General features: G+C 36.2%; 1 protein-coding gene across 1 annotated transcript in view; it reads right to left on the reverse strand.

Annotated features, from left to right (window-relative positions):
- The window catches only part of FMN1 (formin 1), a 1,985,060-nt gene that overhangs the window by 1,133,474 nt on the left and 825,631 nt on the right, over positions 1-25,955 (reverse strand). The window contains exon 5 of the mRNA XM_044074155.1: positions 1,829-1,976. Coding sequence (XP_043930090.1) covers positions 1,829-1,976 — 148 coding nt within the window. The remainder of the gene's footprint in view (positions 1-1,828; positions 1,977-25,955) is intronic.

Here is a 25,955-nt window from a genome sequence, read left to right on the forward strand (position 1 = left end):
TGCATGTTAAGCCAGATCTCTGGTTCTGCAGAATATGAAAGAAGTTGAAAGTGATATGGACTTTCACTGTTCAAAAGGGTTAGTAGAGATCATCTCACAGGAGTTTATATGAAACTCAGTAGAGGGAGGACAGGACTTTCAATATTTTAGGATATTTAGATTTGTGAAGTCCAGAAATGTTCTTTATCACAGACTCTATGGTCTTTCAAATTGGTCATGGTGCTTTGTGAGATGCATTCCAAAAGGGACACTGCATTCAAGGATAGGTCTAACAAGAAATGAGTATAGAAGGAGCAAGACGTCATTTGATCTGGAGGAGATAGATATCATTACAAATAAGCTAAACAAAGTAGAACTTTCTAAACACAGCAAAACAATGGTGATCAAAAGCAAGATTTATTATCAACACAAGTCCTTGAAAATTGCATCTGTTTCAGTGGGGTACCAGCAATGTAGGAGCAGCTGTGATTCCCCCCCCCCCAAAGTAACAATGCTGCATTTTTTTTTTTTTTTGTATTTGAGACATGCCTATAACTAATAATTTTTAGTCTGGATTGGACCATTACCCCCAGTGTAGTCATCATCTGCTTTCATTTCAGATAAGTAGCTGGGGATCAACACAAGGTCCAGGACCAAGTCCTGAGGAGCTCTGCAGGTGACACTCCTCTGGCTATAGCTTGTGGACATAAGCGTATAGTTCTTGAATGAGTGAGGAGAAAAAAAAATCAAAAGAAGCTTTCAACAAGATTTATTTATTTTATTTATTTAACATTTGTTTACCGGGAAGGTCCAACTGGATAGAAGTCCTTTTTAAGTGGAAGCCTGAGGAAAAAAGGTCCATGAGTAACAGTAAATTTTAATACATGACTTACAATAATCAATAAAGTATACATGAAAGTAGAAAAAAAGGTGGGATTGGGGAGGTGGAAGAATATTTAATGTTAAGTGGCATGGAAGACAGGATTAATGCCAACTTCTGCTGGCAACTAATTACAGGGTAATGCAACATAACACATGTTGATTACTTCATCCAAATATAACATTGCTCTGAAACAGAGGTTAGGGGCATACTAAGGTAAGTACAACACAGGCTGCAAGCCATCCTCATTTTATTTTATTTTTTTTTTGGAGAATTCAGTTATCAAGCAGCTTCTGGTACAAAATTACTTCTGTATTTTTCATAATGAAGTAAGTCTTACAGTGAATCAATATCAGAACAAGGGGTACACAATACACTGATGAAATGTACACCTTACCGAACACCACTTTTGTGTCACAATTAGTTGAATGCATTGGTTGTTGAGTGCAGAAAGAATGGAAACCTACAACATCAAGTGGGAGTGTATGGTAATGCCAAAACTTAAGTTGGTATCACACATTTTAGCAATTGCATTAAATGAGTATATGTCATTGTTCGTGTGCCATGGCTAAGGAAAGGGCTATGAAAAAGGATAGCTTTAGTGTTGTACCTGGCATGTGATTAGTGCGTGCGTCTCCTTTCAGTGGTACTGTTAGGGAAAGGGTGTTTAAACATCCTAATGTGTAGGGTTGTAGTTAAGGGCATGGGTAGGGTTACAGTTTGCACACAAGTAAGGGTGGGACAGGGGAAAGACAAGCACATACACATGCACAAACGCACGCACAAACGCACGCACAAACTAAAATCAGTTGTATTACATTATTTTTGTTCACTGTGGATGGATTTCTTCCTTGAAGCAGTTGTCTAGGATAAGCTTTTATATGGCTCATCCTGTGCAATGAAAAAGCAGAGCAATATTTATAGATCATGCTATTCAAAATGTTATTCATATGCAATGGCAGTCCTTACCTTTTTTGCCTTTGTTTTCTTTTCATAAGTCTCAGACAGTGGCTTTTTCTTCTGCTGGATATTTGGCTTTGAAAATAAATCCTCAAATTCTTCTACATCGTGTATATTAGGCTCTTCTAAAGAGTCCCAAAGTGTGTTAGCTTCCTTGCTGTGGAGCAGAAAATCATGAAAATTAGAAAAGGGCAAGTTCAGTTAAGAAATAAACTACCCACTACTAAAGTACTTACAAAATAATGCAGGGTAATGTTTCACATGCTTTTTCTGTGGATGTTAATCAACTGATTGGACTAATCTGGACTGATCACTAAGCATACCCAGTTACCAGATTACAAAAATGTCAACAAATGGTCCAAAACTGTCCATAATAAAGCATGCCAAAGTGCAGTCAGCCAATTACACTGGTGATAAAAGGGACTAAGACCTTTGAAGCATTATATTCAGTTTGCTGGAGGAATGAAGAAATTCTGACTCTGAAGGTAGCAGAGGTCTTACTATATTTCATCATGGCCAAGTACATCAACATTACTGCAGAAACCTATTCCTAACACCTTATAAGACAGATAATGATTTATGCTTTCATGGGCCTTCTATACACTGCATTTTGCAGGTCATTTTCTAAAGTTTATTCTTACTGCTTTTCAATACTGAATTTTACAACAAAAATCTGAATTTGAGGTGCAGATACTGTTGAACTAATAGTGAAATCTGATGGTAGGGTAGCAATATGGCAGATAAATCTTAGTAAACTGAAGGAATTAACCTTCCTATGCACTCTGGTGCCTCAATCTCAGTTATAAATCACCCTGCATATGTGGGCGTTAAAAATCATTTACTTGATTTCTCTTGTTAGTCAATTAAGTAACAATTAATTCAAGGTGCTTGGCGATGTCAGCACCAAACATTAAGCTTTAGTAGTAAAATAACAGAGCTTCATTTGAACATTTGTATTCCTTGTCAGGACAGTATATGCAGGCGGTGACAATGTGCCTCACTTAAACACTCATGCTAGATATAAAACGATATACCCAGATAGTTTGCGTTATCAGTATCAGTCTATGTACGCAAAAGGTAGTGTAAAACAAACTACCTATAACTGCCCATACCTTAGTTGAATCCAATGTGGTCAAAATTCACTCAGGTAGCTTAGTTCTCGTATATGCTTCTATGATGCGCTTCTGTAGATAAGCAAAAGAATGAGCATGTAAAACAGGTATCCCTGCGAAATCTTTCTGTTCATTTAAATCAGTAAATCCAGTCTTTCGGTATGGGTGCAGCCAAAACTGCGCTTCTGTAAATAAGCAAAAGGACAAGCATACAAAGTAGGTTTCCCTACAAAATCTTTCTGTTCATTTGAGTCAATAAATCCACTCTCTCAATGTAAGAGCAGCCAGAACTGCTCTCTTAAGTACACACAACTAGCGAAAATACTTCACTTAGAAGCTATATCTTCATGAATAGAAGGATCGACCCAACATCAATGCAATAGAGTATAGAAAAGCTTTTATTTAACAAAACGGCAAGCGCTTTCACCCGAAGGCTTCATTAGGCCATTAAACGTTACATTTTCATTTAAAACTGCATCTTAAATACTTTTATAATTAATGACATCACTTCCCTCAATATCCTGTAATTACTATAATTACTAAAATACAGATGTCTTAAAGGTACATCATGATATCTATTTAATGCAGCTCTAAAGAATTAATATAAATCAAAACTAATATATAAAATAGTATGTGTGTAAAAACCATGTTAATATTACAAATAGCGCCATGAATACTTATTATAACTAATACAAAAAATAATAAATAAATGTGATACTCTACAAGGCGTTATATAATAAATTAGATGCTGTAATAAGTGTGTGTGTAGTAGAATATAAAATGAAATAGAATAAAATAAAATAAAATAATAAGAACAAAATTCAAATGATGCCATGAATACTTATTATAACTAATACATAAAAAATAATAAATAAATGTGTTACTCTACAAAGCGTTATATAATAAATTAGATGCTGTAATAAGTGTGTGTGTACTAGGATATAAAATGAAATAGAATAAAATAAAATAAAATAAAATAAGAACAAAATTCAAATGATGTCTAAGGTATATGCACATGCTAAAATGTAAAAACAAATGCATGAATGCATAACTGGAGAATGTATGTACAATATAAAAAATATACACTGATGTGTATATGTAAAATGTATATATGCATAAATGTATATATCTAAGTAATATCTAAGTAATATATGTATTAATAAATCTATACATGGATTTATAAAAGGTACAGATAAGGTAAAACATGTATACCATGAATAGTAATGCTAATAATGTCTATTTGTGTGTATCTGAATAATGTATGTTTTATATGTATGGTATAATAAAATAAAATACATGTTAGAACGTGTATGAAAAATATATGTATATATAGTATATGAATAGTATAAGATACATATTAGAGTGTATGTGAAAAATGCATGTGTATGTAGGTGTATAGAAAGTACATATAAGATGAACCAAGTGTACTATGGATAGTAAAACCAAATATGCCCATGCTATATCATAGTAGAGGCATAGCATAAATCCACACACACATACATTTATACTTAAATATATATGCACGCATATACTATACATGCACATCCTCCTATGCATGCTTGCACATACTAAGACATCAAATAAACACTTAAAAACATATATATTTCCATATAGGTGATCATATTCATATGCATTCCATCAAATATGCAGGCTAAGTGCATGTAATGGCTAGGAATATCATAATCCATAATATATGGAAATATCTAAACAACAAATAATAATCCTTATAATAATATAAATAGATTATCTATAGATATTAAGATAAATAGATTATCTATAGATATTAAGAATGTCATCAAATGATAATGTCTACATATATATAAAAATATAAAAATTAATCAAATGTCCATAATTATTAAAACTCATATTATCATGTAATTTATTTTCTAACTCAACTATCTAACATTGCATATACAAGAAAAAAACACTAAAAAACAACATCTATGATTGCATGAGTACTACTCAAAAAACAGTGGTTATTAATATTATATGATCATTTAGTCATATACATGGTTTAAAACAGTATTATGATTAGTAATATTAACTTATTGTTAATTATATTACTACCATTTGTTAATTTTTGTTAACTTTTAACTTCTTGCATGCAAGATAATGTTCCCACTATTAGAAGAGGGCCCATACGTAACACTACTGAACAACATGAAAGCAAATGGATTATTCGTTTAAGAGCACACTTAGAACCAGGGCTTAATGATAGAATTCCTATCAAACCCATGCTTAAAGCCAGGAAGTTAAAAGTTAACAAAAATTAACAAATGGTAGTAATATAATTAACAATAAATTAATATTACTAATCATAATACTGTTTTAAACCATGTAGATGACTAAATGATCATATAATATTAATAACCACTGTTTTTTGAGTAGTACTCATGCAATCATAGATGTTGTTTTTTAGTGTTTTTTAGTGTTTTTTTCTTGTATATGCAATGTTAGATAGTTGAGTTAGAAAATAAATTACATGATATGAGTTTTAATTATGGACATTTGATTAATTTTTATATTTTTATATATATGTAGACATTATCATTTGATGACATTCTTAATATCTATAGATAATCTATTTATCTTAATATCTATAGATAATCTATTTATATTATGATTATTATTTGTTGTTTAGATATTTCCATATATTATGGATTATGATATTCCTAGCCATTACATGCACTTAGCCTGCATATTTGATGGAATGCATATGAATATGATCACCTATATGGAAATATATATGTTTTTAAGTGTTTATTTGATGTCTTAGTATGTGCAAGCATGCATAGGAGGATGTGCATGCATAGTATATGCGTGCATATATATTTAAGTATAAATGTATGTGTGTGTGGATTTATGCTATGCCTCTACTATGATATAGCATGGGCATATTTGGTTTTACTATCCATAGTACACTTGGTTCATCTTATATGTACTTTCTATACACCTACATACACATGCATTTTTCACATACACTCTAATATGTATCTTATACTATTCATATACTATATATACATATATTTTTCATACACGTTCTAACATGTATTTTATTTTATTATACCATACATATAAAATACACGTTCTAACATGTATTTTATTTTATTATACCATACATATAAAACATACATTATTCAGATACACACAAATAGATATTATTAGCATTACTATTCATGGTATACATGTTTTACCTTATCTGTACCTTTTATAAATCCATGTATAGATTTCTTAATACATATATTACTTAGATATTACTTAGATATATACATTTATGCATATATACATTTTACATATACACATCAGTGTATATTTTTTATATTGTACATACATTCTCCAGTTATGCATTCATGCATTTGTTTTTAAATTTTAGCATGTGCATATACCTTAGACATCATTTGAATTTTGTTCTTATTATTTTATTTTATTTTATTCTATTTCATTTTATATCCTAGTACACACACACTTATTACAGCATCTAATTTATTATATAACGCTTTGTAGAGTATCACATTTATTTATTATTTTTTATGTATTAGTTATAATAAGTATTCATGGCATCATTTGAATTTTGTTCTTATTATTTTATTTTATTCTGTTTCATTTTATATTCTAGTACACACACACTTATTACAGCATCTAATTTATTATATAACGCCTTGTAGAATATCACGTTTATTTATTATTTTTTATGTATTAGTTATAAGTATTCATGGTGCTATTTGTAATATTAACATGGTTTTTACACACATACTATTTTATATATTAGTTTAATTTATATTAATTCTTTAGAGCTGCATTAAATAGATATCATGATGTACCTTTAAGACATCTGTATTTTAGTAATGATAGTAATTACAGGATATTGAGGGAAGTGATGTCATTAATTATAAAAGTATTTAAGATGCAGTTTTAAATGAATATGTAACGTTTAATGGCCTGATGAAGCCTTTGGGTGAAAGCGCTTGCCGTTTTGTTAAATAAAAGCTTTTCTATACTCTATTGCATTGATGTTGGGTCGATCCTTCTATTCATGAAGATATAGCTTCTAAGTGAAGTATTTTCGCTAGTTGCGTGTACTTAAGAGAGCAGTTCTGTCTGCTCTTACATTGAGAGAGTGGATTTATTGACTCAAATGAACAGAAAGATTTTGTAGGGAAACCTACTTTGTATGCTTTTCCTTTTGCTTATTTACAGAAGCGCAGTTTTGGCTGCACCCATACCGAAAGACTGGATTTACTGATTTAAATGAACAGAAAGATTTTGCAGGGATACCTGTTTTACATGCCCATTCTTTTGCTTATCTACAGAAGCGCATCATAGAAGCGTATACGAGAACTAAGCTACCTGAGTGAATTTTGACCACATTGGATTCAACTAAGGTATGGGCAGTTATAGGTAGTTTGTTTTACACTACCTTTTGCATACATAGACTGATACTGATAACGCAAACTATCTGGGTATATCGTTTTATATCTAGCATGAGTGTTTAAGTGAGGCACATTGTCACCGCCTGCATATACTGTCCTGACAAGGAATACAAATGTTCAAATGAAGCTCTGTTATTTTACTACTAAAGCTTAATGTTTGGTGCTGACATTGCCAAGCACCTTGAATTAACTGTTACTTAATTGACTAACAAGAGAAATCAAGTAAATGATTTTTAATGCCCACATATGCAGGGTGATTTATAACTGAGATTGAGGCACCAGAGTGCATAGGAAGGTTAATTCCTTCAGTTTACTAAGATTTATCTGCCATATTGCTACCCTACCATCATATTTTATTTTACTTCTAGTATATACAGGGTACGCATTTCAAGCAGCCAAAATATCTTCACTAATAGTGAAATCTGTTTATATGTGGCTGCAAAATGCAATGACAAAATTTTCAATCCCATCAGCTAAAGCAATACCAGTTAGGACATCATATAACTGACAGATGCTTAAAGAATCAAAACTTCAGATGCATGTCACACATGTACAAGAGTTCAAATCACAAACATGTGAATACACACTACTCTGAATCATAAAGATTTGGAATGCAAAAATTATCTATTTTTTTGCCAGTGGGCAACCCCCCATTGCACCCCACACCTTCTGCTAACTATATATACCAACTCAGAGATCACAACACAGTGGAGAGAAGTCAATTTTCCTCAGTTTGCATTGTACTACAATCTCACAATGTAATAAATAAAAAAATAAAAAAAATAAAATGAAAGCCAGTACATGTGATCAGCTCATTTTCAAACATCTGTGCTTTTTTTATTTTTATTTACTTCAAGAAGTTGACTTCTTGATGTACTGTAGGAAACCTATATCTATATATCTATATCTATATCTATATCTATCTATATATATATATATATATATATATATATATATATATATATATGTGTGTGTGTGTGTGTGTGTGTGTATACACAAACGACCTCCATATACCTCATAAATGGGGATGACTGCCACCAACATAACTGTGTCCCTCATTTGCGAATAACACAAACCCTTTAAAAATATTGGTTAAGACCAGTTCAGTAACTTCAACAAGAAAATCACTGAACATGGCACAATACAAATCACATTCACTTAGCCAATAACACAAAACCCTAATTATAGCCAGTACGGTATTGCAGTACAAAGGGATTTCACAGCCATAGTACAAAGGTGCCAGTTCCATGCTACATTAACATTAGACACAAGTTGTAAAAGTGTCCTTTAAGAGTACAATGGAATTTTTGTGAAGATATTTCTAACAGACACAAAATAACTCAGAAAAGGGCTTGATAGATGAGCCCCTTATAGATACCGTTGGTCATCTTAGCCGATTTTTACAACATTCATTGATCTTGGGCAATTTATATAAAATTTGGCTTTGGGCTCACTCACTATCAGTTCCTTTTTCAGGTTTGGGAAATACCTTCACGTGTTGTCCAATATTCACAATATTTATTTTTTTATTTTACATTTGCTTATCAGGGATGTCTGACTGGGCCAGTGGCCCTTTTAAAGCAGAGGCCCGGGGAGAAAAGCTTCATTACAAAAATACATTAAAAACAATACAAGAAATCGATAACAATCAAGAATACATAACTTCGGTAAATAAAGGTAGTAAATTGTTTACACATAAACATTAAATATTGAAAGAGTAATATAAAGTGGAAAAAAGAAAGCTAAGAAATAAACTAGCATAAAAAGCGTGTGCCATCATAAAGAAATGACTGATCAGTAGATCAATATCATGGTTTTGGTGGTAAATATTTATGAACTACATGTATGGTATATGAACAAGAATATGGCTGATTGTTGTTATGCTAGTGTTACTTGTTCTAAACAGTGATAGTTAAGGCAATATTGAGGTGAAGTACAAGGAGGAGGGAATATGAGGAAACTGTAGTGAACTTGAGATAGGTAGACAAAAATTGGAATTCTGTGATAGAAGGGATACTTTGGATGTTAGAATTTAGTAAGGGAAGAGATATTTTGGTTGTAAGAACAAGGAAGGACAGAATGACCATCCTGGATTACAGGAGCAAAGCCAGTTTTTGGTTACGTGTTCCTTAAGCAATAGTTTAAATTTGGATGTGTTGCTAGAATTTAAAATTGTTTGAGGCATATAATTCAAGGACTTAGATAGTTGGTGGGAGAACAGAGTGTTACTGTAACAATTAGATTTATTTACTTTGATCTGTAAGGGAAGTTATTAGCGAATCTTGCAATTTTGTTATAGCAGGACTCCAGTTTATTTAAATCAGATTTTCTGAGATTAGTGAATAATGGTGAAGCATACAGAAGGATAGAGAGTAGATGAGTCCTAGATATGGAATATCTAGTGGCCTCAGTTAGGTATGGCCATTCATCTGTTTTTTTTTTTGGACATGTTAGTGGGATCAAACAGCAAGCTTGTCTACAATGCATAATTCATTTACTTTAATACAGCTTCTTGGTTATATAATCATTTTTTTCCGCAAACCCCAGCAAAATCCCCCTTTATCTGTCTGTGTAATAATCACTTCATGTTATCAGCCTATTAAGTGAATTAAATTGTTCTTTACACAAATTATGTCGAAATAGTGTCTGAAAACCTCCTTAGAAGGACATGCAAATTACTAATAATTATCTGTTTTTAAATACTTTTATGCATGGAGCTGCTGGTAAGTATGTTGAAATTCAGACTTACTCTTAAATTGTCCTACATCAAAAGTATCCAAATCATTTTTATTCAAACTTTAACATTGAACCCAAAATTGGATTGTTATTTCTACAAAAAGCTCAAAGATCTGCTGTTTGGTATTCATTAACATCAGCTCTTGGAACATAATGTAAGCTTTTATTCAATGGTTGCCAATCATTTCCAGTCATCACATAGCTTGAAAGATTCAAAGCAAGATCAGTCACACTATTTTCACATATCTGAGTCAGATACATGGCATTCAAAATGCTGTGAAAGCCTGCCAGAATGCTTATATTTGCATATATCCTTCCTCCCCTTCTTTTGGCCCCCATAGTCATCATAATGAAAGGATTAGTAGCAGTTTTCTCAGGAGCAACACTTTTGTTTGATCTGTTTAACTGCCTGTGATTATCCCAGGCAAGAAATTTACTTACAACTCATTCAATGAACCTTCCTCCATGGTAGCAATCAGAGCAGAAGTCAATTTTGCAAAACAGCACTTAACAGATTCCCTCTCTTCCGATTAACTGCCTTACTGACATCTTGTTGCAAATTATATATATATATTTTTTTTCTTTTTCTTGGTCTCAAGCTCTTTGTCTAACTGTTTAATGTATGTCTTGTATCTACAAGACAGTTTTTTGCAGTACAGAATTCCTTAAGGGCAACAGACAAGTCTTCAGCCATAGTTAAATTTTTATGTCTGCCTCTCATAAAACTGCACAAGAGCCTTTACAATCATACCTGATAAAAAGTATGAAAAGTGCTATACAATCATACCTGATAAAAAGTATGAAAAGAGCTAAACAGCACACCACTCTATCGCCAACACCTACCCAGGCTCCTTAACAACCACTGAGCCCCACACTGCCATGTTCATCTGAGTATAGGATGCCATTACTTTTGTTCAAACATATATACAATGTTTTTTTTTACTCCTTGGTTAACACAAAAAGCAACAAATCCTCCAGCATACAGGTTGATGCACTGGACACAGTGAAATGTTATACTCAAAAATGTTACTCCAGAAATAGTTTTGTTCTTACCCTTAGAAAGTGATTTGATAAAGGAAACAAAATTTTCAGGCGGTTCCACAAATAAGCCTATATATAAATGTGTCTGCAATCACATATTTGTATGTATATATATATATATATATATATATATATATATATATATATATAAGAGAGATGTACATATATACATACATGTATACATGGATTCACTTTAGAAGCTCGAAATACTGAAATGTCAAAATTCAGTATTTTGAGCCCATAAAGTGGAATTCTGAAAAGAGTGAAAACCCAGAAGCATGAAATTCAAAACCTTGAATACCGGAGGTTTTTAATTTCGCACTTCTGAGGTTCTGCTATGGTTACGGATTCAGGTAAGTGTGTGTGTGTTCTGGGTTTTGGGTAGGGGCTGTGGTGTGTGTTAGTGTGTTTTGTTGCTGTGATGTGTGTGTGTGCAAGCAGAATGTAGCTTGTGTGGTGGTGTTGTATATGTGTTTGTGTGTAGTGCGACCTCGGAGTTGGAATATTTAAGTAGAGGGTGGGGTGCGCAGCCCCCCATATGGGTGGTGCGAGAGGGCTTGCCCCCCTGCTTTTATGTAGTAGAGAGCTTGTGTTTGTGTGTGGGGAGGATGAGGTGTGTGTGTGCAGTAGTACTCTGAAATTCCAAATCTCCGGTGTGCGAGATTTTGAATTTCGCGGTTTTGAGTTTTCTATGTTTTAAAGATTCGATTTTATAGCTTAGAAAAGCTGAATTTCGACATTTCAGTATTTCGAGGATATAAAGTGAATCCTTATACATTATGTATGCATATATGTGTGTGCGTATTAGGGTTACCCCCTGTCCCACTTTGGCCAGCTGTGTCCTGACAAAAAATTGTAAAAATGGCAAATGTCCTGAGATTTTAGGACAAAATTATTTCTTATATTTTATGTAATAGTTGCATAAAACAGTTATTCTGTATCTGAAATACCTAAATGTTATAAGAAACAGAATAAGCAACTAAAATGCTACAAGAATAAGTTTTTATTTAGGAAAAAAAGTTAAGTTCTGTCTTTTTTACTGGCCGTGGGTATGTGTCGGCCTGTAAAATGTGATGTTTGTACCAAAAATGTCCCACTTTGGCCATTTGAAAAGGTGGCAACCCTAGTGTGTATGTATATCTATATATATATATATATATATATATATATATATATATATATATATATAAACTTCATATGACTTGTAAAAATGTATAAAATGTCAAAGTCTGACTGTATAATAAAAAATAAACAGTAAATAATAAACAGTAAATAATGGAGAAACGGATACTTGAGCTTTTGGTCTTTATAGATACTAGACCTTCTTCAGAATGACAAGGAATAATACAGGAGACACTTAACAGTAGTTTAAAACTATCATATGACTGTACAGTAACCAATAAAAATAAGACCTATGAGTAAACAAGACAACCAACAGAACCATGAATTCAGTTTAAAAAATCACCAATAAAATGTACAAAGCCTGTATAAAATTGACTATGTATGAGCTGCTTAAACTAGTGCATTCTATGAAACTGGATACTGTGCAAGAATTAAGAGTAGCAATGTATGTGAATGTCAGAAGTACAGCAGCAGTTAATCATACCATTTCAAGGCACATTTGATGTTGATGCTGTCATTAAGGCCAGGAAACATATCAGCACCTAACTGTAATTGCCATTTTAACTCTCTAACTTCTAACAACAATTCTGGGTTACCAAAAAAGGAATTAATTTGTTCAAGTACTAAAAATTAGAACTTAATAAAATTGACACAAACTACACTATGTTTAGCAAGAGCATTGTTATGATTTTTGCCTCTTACAGCACCAAGGTGCTCTTTTATTCTGTCAGACAGCTTCCTAGTGGTTTTACCTATGTAAAAGCTATCACAAGTGGTGCAAATACTAGCATATACTAAAATTTTGACTGGCAATCATAGTGCTTATTGAACACAACATTAAAATCACAGTGTGTGAAAGTGCAACAAGAACCCTTGTAAGTAAAAGGACAAACCACATAACCATTACAGGTATGCATACCATTAAACAGCATTAACAGAAACAGAAGTAGGATAAACTAAAAAAGAAATATCTCTGTTTTCTACATGTCTTCTAAAGTTCTTAGACCTTTTAAAGGAGAAGGAAGGAGCTGTACCTAAAATCCTAGCATTTAAGTGTTTATCTGATACTATGTCCCAGTTATTGGAGATGATATTTCTGATATTATCCATACCTTGTGTTATAGGTAAACAGAAGCTGTGTGTTCTGTTCAAATCTGGAGTAGAGTTAGTATGTGGTTGAAAACCTAAATTAAGTATGGGTTGGTGTCCGGTATATCTATTGGATGACACTTCTTCAAAAATATTATTCACAAGATAGTGGGGGTAGTTTCTGGCATAAAACATATGTTTAAGCAAAGTCGCTTGTCTGATAAATTCATCATTACAGCTTGTTAATCCACATACGCATATGAACTGTCCCTTGACAAGGTTATTTTTCATGAAGAATGCATGCATACTCATAAAATCTAAGAAATTATTCTTATATGTTTCTTTTCTAATGACAGTGGACGAAGTTAACCCATGTGAAATATCAATCTTTGTGTCAAGGAAAGAAACAGTATTTGCACAAGCAGAGATAACTAGATTCAAAAAACCTAAACTGTTTTGCATATGAGAAATAAAAGAATTTAAACTAGAAACATCTCCCTTCCACGCAAAAAAGATGTCTTCAATGTAATGTCTATAAATAAGAACTTTATCATAATCAGGTAACTGAGGCAAATTGACAAATTCCCAGGAACTAAGTACCAGATTGGCAAAGGCCAGGGCTACCTTAGACCCCATGGCCACACCTTTGGTTTGTTCGTATGTTTTGTCATTAAAGAAAAAGAAGTTATTATTTAGAACTAGGCTGACAAGAGTACAAAGGGAATGAACTTTAACAGAAAAATTTGTGCAATTTTCTAGAAATAGTTGAAATAGTTCCATGCCTTTAATGTGAGGTATGTTTGTATAGAGAGCTTCTATGTCAAGTGTGATGAGAATGCAATTAGCTAGATTAGGTGGGAAGAAGGTAGGTAAGTGGATGGAGTGGTTTAGGGATAGTTCATTTGAGTCTATATTACAACGTCGAACTCACAGGAGTCTGAACATTGTAATATCGAACCCATATGACCGAAATGTGAAAATAGCGAAGCCACGGAACACCAATTTTTTTTCCCAGGGAAAAAAATTGGTGGGCCGTTTGCTCAGCTTTGCTATTTCCTCCACTGTGGTGAGATCTCGGAGTTGGTATATTTAAGTATGGAGGTGAGTATAAGTTTAAAGTGTACGTGTTTTTTTTTTTGTTTTTGTACTGAAACAGTGATTTTTTTTCCCCTGGGGGGGAAAAAAAAAAAATCGCTGTTCTGTGTGTTCATACTTTTTGCATTTTGAAGTTCCTGGTTTGATATTACATCGTTCGAACTCTTGTGCATTCAGCGATGAAATACATAACCATTCATTTCCAACCTTGGGAATAAAGGAAGAAGTGCATAAGGTAACTCTGTATTGACGGTGTATTCCTTTTGCCTGTTGTTTGTTGTATTTTTCATTTACTGCTTAATGAATACTTCAGTTCCAGAATGTGGTTTCTTTTAGTTGTAACTCTTTCATTATGGATGGTGGTGTAAGGGGGACAGGCCATGTGGGCCTGTAGTTCTGGCACTCTTCTAGTGGAAGAAATGGCCACTAAAAGAATAGTTTTCCAAGTACACATTTGTAAGGAGGCCGAACTAGCCTGCTGAAAAGGAGGTAGGGTGAGTTTTTCTAGCACGAAGTAGAGGTCCCAGGGAGGAAAGATGGGTTTTCTTGGTGGTCTAATATGTAGGACCCCTCTCAGGAAAAGTTTAACGTCCAGCCTGGAAATAAGGGTGGCTGTAAGGGTTTTAAATAAAAGTAAAAAGTGAACTGTTGGCACCTGCTTTAACCACAGAACTTTTAATTAAAACTTATAAAAATAACAAAATAAACAAAATAAGGTGAGCACTTTCATCTTACTCTAGTAAGTAAGACTTCATCAGACAAATGGAAAAAGTTAGTTGACAGTGTTATATACATTAACATCACATGATAGTAGTGATGTACTGACCCTATTAATAAACACAATAAACACAGTGAATATCCAGTAGAGGGAAGTAGCCGATCAAATTACATAAATACACTAGTAAAAATGTTCTAAAAATTGTGATTAATAAATATTTGTGTAAATAAATTAAATATTCATCATAGCTAATATCCAATATAGCAATCTATCAAAAAATACTATACTATTGAATTGTTAAAATATATATTAGAATGTTGTGACACTTATAGCATGAAACAACTTGATTATCTCTGAACACTTTTTAATTTTAATATGCAAGCTAGTGAACTCATGTCATTTAAGCCTGGTGGATTATAGGCATTTAATTTAATTTGCCACATGAGTTCACAAAGTTCAATGGTAATAAACCCAATGGACCCCCTCTGGGGTTATACTGAACTTTATCTATAACCTTGAAAGTGAAGCTGTGATCTGGATGTTCACATGCATGCTTCGCTAGGGCATTTTCCATTTTATCTTTCCTGATAGTGTTGAGGAGATGGAAAGAGTACTTTGAGGGGTTGATGAATGAAGAGAATGAGAGGGAGAGAAGGTTGGATGATGTAGGGATAGTGAATCATGAAGTACAGTGGATTAGCAAGGAGGAAGTAAGGATAGCTATGAAGAGAATGAAGAATGGAAAGGCTGTTGGCCCAGATGACATACCTGTGGAAGCATGGAGGTGTTTAGGTGAAATGGCAGTGGAGTTTTTAACCAGATTGTTTAATGAAATCTTGGAAAGTGAGAGGATGCCTGAGGAATGGAGAAAAAGTGTTTTGGTACCGATTTCTAAGAATAAGGGTGATGTGCAGAGCTATAGTAACTACAGAGGGATTAAATTGATCAGTCACAGCATGAAGTTGTGGGAAAGAGTAGTGGAAGCAAGGTTTAGAAGGAACGTGATGATTAGTGATCAGCAGTATGGTTTCATGCCGGGAAAGAGCACTACAGATGCGATGTTTGCTCTGAGAGTGTTGATGGAAAAGTACAGAGAATGTCAGAAGGAGTTGCATTGTGTTTTTGTAGACTTAGAGAAAGCATATGACAGGGTGCCTAGAGAGGAGTTGTGGTATTGTATGAGGAAGTCAGGAGTGTCAGAGAAGTATGTAAGAGTGGTACAGGATATGTATGAGGGTAGTGTGACAGCGGTGTGGTCTGCGGTGGGAGTGACGGATGCATTTAAGGTGGAGGTGGGGTTACATCAAGGATCAGCTCTGAGCCCTTTCTTATTTGCAGTGGTGATGGACAGGTTGACAGATGAGATCAGACAGGAGTCCCTGTGGGCTATGATGTTTGCAGATGACATTGTGATCTGTAGTGAGAGTAGGGAACAGGTGGAGGAGACCCTGGAGAGATGGAGATATGCTCTATAGAGAAGAGGAATGAAGGTCAGCAGGAATAAGACAGAATATATGTGTGTGAATAAGAGGGAGGATAGAGGAATGGTGAGGATGCAAGGAGTAGAGGTGGCAAAGTTGGACGAGTTTAAATACTTAGGGTCAGTAGTTCAGAGTAACGGTGAGTGTGGAAGAGAGGTGAAGAAGAGAGTACAGGCAGGATGGAGTGGGTGGAGAAGAGTGTCAGGAGTGATTTGTGACAAATGAGTACCTGTAAGAGTGAAAGGGAAGGTCTAAAAGAGGGTAGTGAGACCAGCTATGTTATATGGGTTGGAGACAGTGGCATTGACAAAAAGGCAGGAGTTTGAGCTGGATGTGGCAGAATTAAAGATGTTAAGATTTGCACTGGGTGTGATGAGGGTGGACAGGATTAGGAATAAGTATATTAGAGGGTCAGCCCAGGTTGGAAGGTTTGGAGACAAAGCCAGAGAGGCACGATTACGTTGGTTTGGACATGTGCTGAGGAGAGATGCTGAGTATATTGGGAAAAAGATGCCAAGGATGAAGCTACCAGGAAACAGGAAAAGAGGAAGGCCTAAGAAAAGGTTTATGGATGTGGTGAGAGAGGACATGCAGGAGGTTGGTGTGACAGAGCAAGATGCTGAGGACAGGAAGAAATGGAAGCAGGTGGTCTGCTGTGGCAACCCCTAACGGGAATAGCCGAAAGAAGATGATGACCTTTCCTGATACTATACAAATGCTCATATATTCTGTCCTTGAATTTGCGGTCAGTTTTGTTTTGTAAGGGTAAGCAGTTTGAAATGGCTGACAGGTGGACTTTAACAGAGGAGTAAGTTAGTCCAGCCTTAATGAGATCACAAACATAGCTAAGGACTAGGGAGGGGTTTGTCTGCATAGGGTCCCTGTCCTTAAGAAGACACCATTTTGCAAATCTTTCCCATTTAGATAGGTATGTCTTTCTAGTAGTTAGTTTCCTGGCCTCCCTCAGGATTGAGAGCACGTCCTCAGAGTAGAGCTGTCTGTAAGGGATTAGAAGTTGATTACCCAAAGAGTTAGGTTTAGCATTTGCAGCTGAGGGTGAATGAGAGATCTCTTTTGCTGAGATAGTAGGTCCACCTTGTGAGGTAACTTGTGGTGATTGCCCTTGGCTAAAGAGTGAAGGGGTAACCCGTGTTACCTTGGCCAGTAGGGAGTCACTAGCAAGATTTTTGGTTGGTCCTTCTTGATTTTCAGAAAGACCTTTTGTATTTGTGGGAAGGGGGGAATGCATAGAGGAACATCCTCTTCCAACGAAAGCTGAAGGCACTCACTCTCCAGGCTGATGGAGTGTGATCCCTGCTGCAGAATTTGCTTAGTTGTCTGTTCTAGGGGGAGGCAAAGTGGACTATGTCTAGAAAGGTTTTCCTGTTTAACATCTATTTGTGAAGGTGAGAGGATGTTCTGCTGAGCAAGTCCACTTGTTTGCTTTCCTGAGAGGGGATGTAAGAGGCCTGCAGGAAGAGGTTGTGTTGGGTGGCTAGTTCCCAAATCTGTAGGATTATCCTGCATAAGAGGTAGGCTTTTGTCCCTCCCTGTTTGCTCAGGTACCACATGACTGTGGAGTTATCTGTAAAAATGTGAAGAAGGCCTGGTTGATGGATGGGAAGAAAGGCCTGAAGGGCCAGCAAGCCTGACGTTGATGTGTTGTTTTTGTAGGGTAGGGGTCCAAGATTCTTGAACCCTGGAACCCTTTAGAGCTGCCCCCCACCCTAGATCTGATGCATGTGTGTGCATGGATTGTGTAGGTGGAGGAAGTTGCAGGGGAATGCCTTGGTTTCGGAGGATATGTTGAATCCACCACCTCAATTCTGACTTTAGGTAGGGCAGAAGGGAGATTTCTTGGTCTAGGGAGTGTAGGTGCTGAGACCATACATTCTTTAAGTACCCTTGAAATTTTCTCATGTGCAACCTGGCTAGAGGAAGCATGGGGATCGTGACTGCCATGAGTCCCAGTACTTGTGGGAACTGCCTTGCGGCAAGGTGGAAAACCTTCAGAAGATCTAGGAAGTGACAGAGAGACTGCACTTTGTCCGGTGAGAGGAAGGATCTCAACAAATCTGATCTGATCCTGCATCCTAGGAAAACTTTGTTCTGCTGTGGGTGCAGAGATGATTCTGGAAGGTTTAGGGTGAACCCAAAGTTGTGCAGGATGGTCATGGTGAATTTTAGGTGACTTAGGAGCATAGTTTTTGATTCTGCTAGGAGCAGGATGTCGTTGTCATCCAGCTAAGTGTATATTTGGATACCCTTGGTTCAGTAAAATGCAAAGGCACTAGACATGCATTTTGTGAACACTCTTCGAGGAGTAGATAAGCTAAAGGGCAAGGCTGTAAATTAAAAAAGTGAGGAAATGCCAGTAAATCTCAGGAATTTTCTGTGGGAGGGCAGGATAGGAATGTGGAGATAAGCTTCCTTTAAGTCCAGAGTGACCATGATGGCTTGGGGTGGTATCAGGAGCAAGAGGGTTTGCAGACAGAGTATTCTGAAGGATGGAACTTTTAGGAACAGATTTAGGTAGGATAGGTCTAGCATGGGTCTCCAAGGACCATCCTTTTTTGGGACTACGAATAGACGAGGATAGAATCCCTTTTCTGTGCTGGCCCATGGGGACTGGTTCTATAGTTCCTAGGGAGAGGAGCTCCTGCAAAATATGTGGGACTAGGTGGAGCTGTTTTTTTTGGTGGGAAGGGAATGTTTTTTGGCTTTGGTTTTTCCTTCCAAGATAGGAAGTATACTCTGAATAATGGAAAGGACCCATTGGTCTGAGGTGATGGTTTTTCAAAAGGGAAGGCAGTGGGGTAGGTGGGCAGACAAGGGGAGGTGGGCAAGGCAGTCACACTGAGGAGGGGCCCTCTCTGTCAGGAAAGGGCTGTTTGAAGGGTGGTTGGTTGTTGGTTGGTCTGGAGTAAGGCTGTCTCCTAGATCCTTTTCCCTGTCTGGAGGAGGAGGGATAAGAAGTGAAAGGCATCCTCCTAACAAAGGAAGTCTTAGCAGGATAATTCCTGTATTACTTTTGGAAGGGGGACACCAGCAAATGTTTGATGTCTTGCAGCTCTTTGCTTTTCTCTTGGAAGTTTTTGAAGAGCTCACCTCAATTCTTGTCAAAAAGTAGATTGCCGTCCAGTAGAGCATCCATAATTTTGGATTTAAAATCCTCTGGAAGGGGTTGAAGGCATAGCCAGGAATATCTGTGTAGGGCAGATGCAGAAGCTGCAGACCTGGCTGAGGCTTCTGCTGCATCATAACTACACCTGATGGAGTGTCTGGCCACTTGGGTGGATAGGGTCAGTTTTGATGCAATGTCAGACTTAGGACAGTCAGGTGTAGAGGCTAGCAGGATAGAGGCCAGAGGATATTTTACAATGTGTGTTTGGTAATTAATGGTTCTGAATGCCAAGGTGGAAGAAGTATACACTTTTTTGACAAGTCTATCCATGGTTTTCCTGTCCTTATCTATTAGTAGGAGACTGGCAGAAGGAACATGTCTAGATTGTCTGTCAGGAGCCACAGCAATGACAGCTGGATCTGCCAGTGGAGGCTTAACCAGGAATTTCTGGTCATCAGTCAACTTATAAAACCTGTCTGGTCTTTTAGTGGCTGGGGGCTGTGAGTCTGGGTTCTTAAATACAAAGTTGAATGTGTCCAGGAAGGCTAGGAGCAAAGGAGGTATAGCTGAGGGAGAGGGAGACTTAAGTTGCAGAAGTTCAAAATATCTCTTCTGGGTGTCAAGCATCAGGATAGTGTCCCACTTGAAGTGTTCCTTCATTTCAGTTATAGTTTCCCCAAAAGTTAAATCTTCAAGTGGGGAGTCCCCTTCAATGGAGTCCTCATCAGGGGAATAGTAGTCAACAGGGGAGGCAATTTGAGACACATAAGAGAACGATTCCTCTGAGGAGGAATCATATTGATATTGCTGTTCTTCTCCCTCTTGAGTAGTTGGATGTTGGGGAGAAGAGCCATTGGCTGGGTGGGGGCTGAGCACAGGGATGGTGGAAGGAGCAGGCCTAAGGGCCATGAAGGCCTGCATAAGAGAGTTTGTAAAAGACTGACAATCTGGCTGTGCTACAGAAGCAGAAGTAATATGTTTTGTCTTCTGTCTTTTCTTGGAAGGTGTAGGCTTTAGGGATGGCCAAGGGATTGAAGCCCGGCCTACAGTAGGAGAGGACTCGGTCAGTCATCCAACAAGAGGTTCCCCCTCAATGTCAGTTGGTGCTGACGGCTGAATAGTCTCCATGGACGTGCATTCTGTGGCTGCAGAAATGGGTTCCTCAGCGGGAACTGTTGAAGTTAACGGAGAAAGCGGGCATTCCTCGACCCCTATATCGGAAGCCGGCAGGATGTCTGATAGTGGAGTGGCAGTAGGAACAGGCCTGGAAACGTTGGCCTTCTTCTGGGTGGTTCGGGTTAGTCAACCAACTCCAGGTCCATCCTAAGGGCTAGTCGTTTAAGACACTGGTTCTCGATATATAAATTTAATGCAGCCAAACAACTGCAAAGCATCTTTGGCATGAAGGACTTACAAATAGAACACGACATATGGTTGTGTTCCCTACCTAGACAAAATGCGCACTTATCGTTAGAATCTTTGTGCAGTGTGTCAGCTGCAATTACATTTGCCTTTTTTAGCGGACTTCAGCCAAAAACTACAGCAAACCAAGCACAAGCAATGATAAAGAAAACAAAACCCCCCAACGGGGTACTTATCTTTCCGAAGTAATTGTAAGTAGGAGCTAAATGATCGAAGTAACGGCAACTGCAGCTGAAAAGTTCTGAGATCTGTGCATGCCGATGGCACATTTAAGTACACTGGTTTATGGCCCTATGTGTGACGTCCCATGCACCTACAGCAGCCAGGCAAAAAGCTTTTGTACAGGAGCCGACGCCATATTGCCCGAGGCGGAAAATCCCACACCAAAGTGAATACCTGCAACACTGGAATAGGACATCAAATGGGAAAAGCCATCAGCCCATCACTACCTAATCCTAGCAGATCAGCTGTGGTATGACTTTATTCATGTAAATGAAAGGTCTGCATTGTGTCATGAATCACTGAACACAGTGTTCATCTTACCTACGGTTTTGTATTTAGGTGATTATTTTAGGACTTTCATCGCAATGAATGTAGAAAGGTTTTAACAATTTGAAAACTGCAAACAGATAGGATTTGGAATTATTTCAGAAAAGCTGCATATAAAGTAATGCAAAGTAGATAAAACATGCAGTCTACTGAATTATTAATGGTGCAGTGACTCACTTATCCCCAGTTCCAACCTAATTAAGATAGGGATAGAAGAAATGCATTCATTAAGATCATTAACTCACATGCATAACATTACACAGGCCTTTTTATACCTCATCACTGAAGTAGTTCAGTGAGGACTTTCAGCAAGGTAAGATTTGTGTCTTGCTAGGTTTCTTTAGCCCTCAAGTGTGTTTTCATACACGGAGTGTGACACTATGGAGTTGCATGTTACACATGTTCTCCATAATTTTCAGTTCCTGTAAAGCATGACTGGGACACTTAATACACATCTGTACCAGTAATATAGTACTGTGCATACCTTATAAAGAAACTTAATCATAGGCACATTGTGACGCTATTATCCCAACAGACTTCAACATGATTTGATAAAATTGCACAGCTGATATTTACCAGCACAGACAGAGACACTGACAGAGAAAGTTAAATAAATGCATTATTGAAATATGAATTAGAATAGATAACGTGGCCTGATTAGGTTGCTATAGTTATCTCCTTTATACACTTGTCACATCAAGTTTGCAAAAGACTTAGTGGTATAGCTTTACTATAGCATTAATGATCCACATACATTTTTACCACTGGATTTTATTACCATGGCATTTGTTTTACCATCTGCACAGCACGCTAAAAAGTTTTCCCCTTTGATTAATGGGACCCAAAGATACAATTCCTTCTTTTTAGGAGAGGTATGGAAACAACGGCCTTATGACTGACTTGCTCAGAATTGAACACCCTTTAGCTGAATATGGAGGGAGTTAAAGCTCAATATCCAAGTGATCTCTACAGTACCAGTCACAATGTACCCCCCACTTCTATAGCACTAAATTGTCCCAGCTTTTGCCTCACATTTTTTGCCTTATCTGTGAAAAAGTTTTACTTTTCTGGTATATGACTAAGGATTAAAGTTGGTCAACAATGCCAGTTTCATACCAATTATTTTTCAGAAAATACATGTTGATGAAAAACGTCTTGTTCTATTTACATTTTAAGTGAATTAGAGTAATATTTAAAAAGTGTCCCAGATTTCTGGGCATCTGTCATCCCCCTTCATTCTTTTGGCTTTCCCCTTACACTTGAACAAAGACATTGAGAGCTATGCTTTTGAAACTTGTGACCTCTCTCCATCTGAGTTTTTATGAGAGTATTGATGGTGATTTTTAAAGAATATATATAGATGCAGTATAATACCATTACAGGCTACATGCGGTTTTCTGTTGGGCTGCATATTATATGGAACTGTATTATTTGACTAATGAAAATTCCCACATTACATGCATACTGTAATATGCAACATTACTTTTTGAAGAAGCTTATTACACACAAAATCTGCAGAATTACTTTATAAAGATGCAAATGTTTTTCTTGTGTTTTCCATTTTGCAAGTATAATACCACAATGGCAAGAAATGCAACTTATACAGTAACTTGGGTGGTCTCCTATTCAGTGCTCAGTTTTACCTTGTCAGGAAGAAAAAAAACTGGAAGAACAGCTTATTATTTTGAAGGCCTTTGTTGTGTAAGCAGTTAGGAACATCTTATATAGTCCACTATACAAAGGCTTCTTAGCCTTCTGTACTCAATGAAATTCTATTTTTTGTGGGCAAAATGGAAAGATTTCTTTTCAAATTGATTTTTGAACAGTATTATAATATTAAGAGAGGTCATAAAATGTCTTGTTTAAACATACTCAGACTTGTCCTAATAATGTTAAGTTCTTTTTTTATATATACAATCTTGGAGAGGGTTATAAAAAACCCAAGGAGTGGCCTCTGGGAGACCTTCATTGACTTCATAGAACTACAGCAGCAACTAAGGCTCCACTACACAACAATTAAATGGCAATATAACAATTTCATGTGTTGTTTGCATTAAAGTATGTTTTAATTTAAAAAAGAAACAAACAAAAAAACAACCATCGCTGAATGTACAAGCAAGACAGTATTTATTAAAGCTAAGCACGTTCATCCAACTTTACACTGGGCTTCATCAGAGTAAAACAGTCTTCTGTAATAGCTCATTTAAATACCATTAAGTCATGTGACCAACTCAATTAAAAATACGTAAAACTTATTTGTCCACATATTTAACTTTACAAAAATGAGCAAATCGTCTGTTAAAAAAGTTAAAAACATTGACCAAAACCCAAAAGTTCTTATTTCTTCAATTGTCATATAGACTGGAGAGCTTTGCAACACATATATCCTACTTGCTTATAACATGTTTCTACCTATTATTGCAGTCCCAATGTAAATGTAAATATAAATGGCCCCCCTCCATAAACACACAAGACCAGATTCCTTAATTCACACATATAAAATCAGAAAACTTTAAAGCTTCGCAAATCTAAGTTTCATAACACTCTTGAGGGAACAATTCTCATTTAGCCCTGGTTTTCAGTGGCATTTAACCACAGCTGCCATTCCAGCTCTAGTTTTTCTAGGTGTGTTTTTATATCACCTCCTCTATGTTATGGAACTATACGATCAATCACAAAGAACATACGTTAACAAGTCTGTTTACCCAGCATCTAGAGATGCAGCTTCTGTAAATGAAAATGACAATTTTCCTGGCAGTAGTAATACTACTAGAAGTAACAACAATAATAGCAACAGTACAAGTAGTAGTAATTTTTTAGCGACAGAGCCACCACTGAGGTGGTCTCAGAGGATTCCGAAAAGGAATCAGAATCAACTGGGGCACCAGAATCAGGCCTACCAGTGGAACCTGCCACAATATTCCCGGAGGAAGAACAACACAGTACCTCCGGGGCAAGTCAACTAGTGTGCACATTGCCTAATGCAATTGATGAGATACAAACTGTCACTGTGATAAACAAGAATGGCTTTTTTATATACAATTTTTCTGATTTAAGTGTGGATGGTGCTGTGATTAAATTTTGAAAAGGGGCTTTACTTTTGTTCCAAACTACAGACTGGATGTAGCAAAAGCACTAGTAAATGTTAGGCCATACACGAGGCAGGTTAATCTGGCAGTGTATTTTCATAATAAAAACACTGAAGACATGACAGGTGAAGTTCGAATCAAAAGGAAAAGCACTTTTATGCCACCTATGAACAACATGGTAGAGCAATTTGAAAAATACTCAGATAAATACATAAAACTTTGAAGAATAGTTCAGTTAATGAGGATAATATATCTGTAAATGAAAGAGAATGTTTGAGGAAACTAAATGAATTAAAATACTACAGGTTTATGAAAGCAGAATAACCTGAAGTCCAGTGTTATTTGTGGACAAAAGACCTAAATAAGCAGATTTGTGGATCTAGCTTGGCTTCCTGCTTTCCTTGGGTGTTTTTACAGGTTTATGCCAATACTTAATACTCCATTGGGGTTATTTACAACACAGAAAACATAAAATCAATATGAGAGGAATTTAGTGTTACCGTACAACCAGGAGATGGAGTAAGTGAGGGAAATTTTGACTAAGAAATGGGAACTATTTTTTGATGAAGACATAAAAAAGGTAGTGGGCTAAGGGCCTAAAATAACATAGTAAGGGCCGAAATATTAAAAATTATTTGGAAAATGACAAGGAAGGAAATAGGAAAAGACATCATTCAAGGATGTTGAAATGCAACATGTGCAGGTATTGCAAATATATTAATGATGGATCATATGTAGCCACAGAAAGCTATAATCGTAGTACGTCACGTTCAGACAATTTCTTATTGTAACACGGCATTGGTGGTTTACATTACTACATGCATTGCTTTCTATGTGGGTAAAACCACTAGGAAGACGAAAAAGAATGGCAGAGCATGTAAGAGACATCAAAAATAGAAAGAGTGAGAATGCATTATTAGTACACAGCCTGGCTTGTGAGAATTTTAAGAAGTTTATGTTCTTTGTGATTGATCGTATAGTTTCATCACATAGAGGAAGTGATATAAAAACACACCTAGAAAAACTAGAGCTGGAATGGCAACTGAGGTTAAATGCCACTGAAAAACCAGGGCATAATGAGAATTGTTCCCTCAAGTGTGTTCTGAAACTTAGATCTGCAAAGCTTTA

This window comes from Protopterus annectens, chromosome 6.part0 (assembly GCF_019279795.1).
Source record: "Protopterus annectens isolate FY-2018-M chromosome 6.part0, PAN1.0, whole genome shotgun sequence".
NCBI lineage: Eukaryota > Metazoa > Chordata > Ceratodontiformes > Protopteridae > Protopterus > Protopterus annectens.